The 1128-nt window shown below is 46.4% G+C and overlaps 1 protein-coding gene across 1 annotated transcript in view; it reads left to right on the top strand.

Annotated features, from left to right (window-relative positions):
- Positions 1-232: 232 nt before the first annotated feature.
- LOC118343072 (doublesex- and mab-3-related transcription factor B1-like) overlaps positions 233-1128 on the top strand; it is a 3239-nt gene continuing 2343 nt past the window's right edge. The window contains exon 1 of the mRNA XM_035681815.1: positions 233-975. Coding sequence (XP_035537708.1) covers positions 507-975 — 469 coding nt within the window. The 5' untranslated portion in view covers positions 233-506. The remainder of the gene's footprint in view (positions 976-1128) is intronic.

Here is a 1128-nt window from a genome sequence, read left to right as displayed (position 1 = left end):
GAGGACGCAATCTTAAAGGGTTAAAATTGCATTTATTTATTTCACCTAGGGCAATCTTTTATTTTTATATTGTTACTTAAGGAATTTAACATATAACAACACTTTATATTCTTAAAACTGATAGAGGTATGTATTAAGGTTGGGAACCAGGTGTTAGATGATACCTACTAGTCCTTATTCAGGGAACCCTTCGCTCTCACTTTTACAAACATTATAAAAGTATCTAAAAACCCTCCTGTCCCAGCAGTGTGTGAATCAGCACAGCAACAATACAGCAACACTAATGATGTTTTAAAAAAAAAAACAGGGTCAATCCGCTCTTGATTGGTCTCCCATTGGTCGCTATGGGCCAATAATGTCAGTCACATTTTCCCACGCTGGAAGATGATACATTTTATAAAGTTCACACTGGGTCACAAAGGGGGGATCTTTGCTCAACAGGCGGGGTACACTTGAACATATATTAAGTCCGAATAAAGAGCATTTTTCTTTAGTGTCTGTGAACAATGTCTTTATCTAAAGAACACATACTAGCAGCGGCCGACTACGAGAAACCGAGCCAGCCAAAGTGCACCCGGTGCCGGCACCATGGGATCATCGTCCCGAAGAAAGGCCACATGAAGTACTGTCCTTTCCTCCAGTGTGACTGCTGGAAGTGCTACCTGATCACCCAGCGGACGCAGATCTCCACCCTCCAGCGCAACCTGAAGAAAGCGCAAACTAACCCGCAAAAGAAGGAGCAGCGACCGAGCGCCCCCAAGTGTGTCAGCGTGGAGACACCACCAGCGGCGGTTGAGGGGACTTGTACCGCCTCGGACCCGGGTGGAGGCGCTCGTCCGTCGGGAGGGGCCACGGAGCGGGCCGCCTGGAGCCCTCTGGACCTCCGGAGCAGACCTGCCGCCAGAGGAGAGAATGTGGCCGGCGTGGACAGCGGGAAACTGCCGCCGTGCTCTTCCAGTGAGGAAGGGTCATCATGTAAGTTATATTCACTTTAATGTGTTTATAATACGTTTACTGGATGGAAACAAGTCCAAAAAGTATCTAACGTTACACTGAGGAAGTTGTTATTATAAGATAAATATTTCCATTTAGCAGAACTAGCCTCCTAAAATAATAACGGATCCACTA

Source organism: Morone saxatilis, unplaced genomic scaffold, assembly GCF_004916995.1.
Source record: "Morone saxatilis isolate NCDOM2014 unplaced genomic scaffold, NCSU_SB_2.0 Contig9, whole genome shotgun sequence".
In the NCBI taxonomy this organism is placed as follows: domain Eukaryota; kingdom Metazoa; phylum Chordata; class Actinopteri; family Moronidae; genus Morone; species Morone saxatilis.
This window is presented reverse-complemented; position numbering and strand designations above follow the sequence as displayed.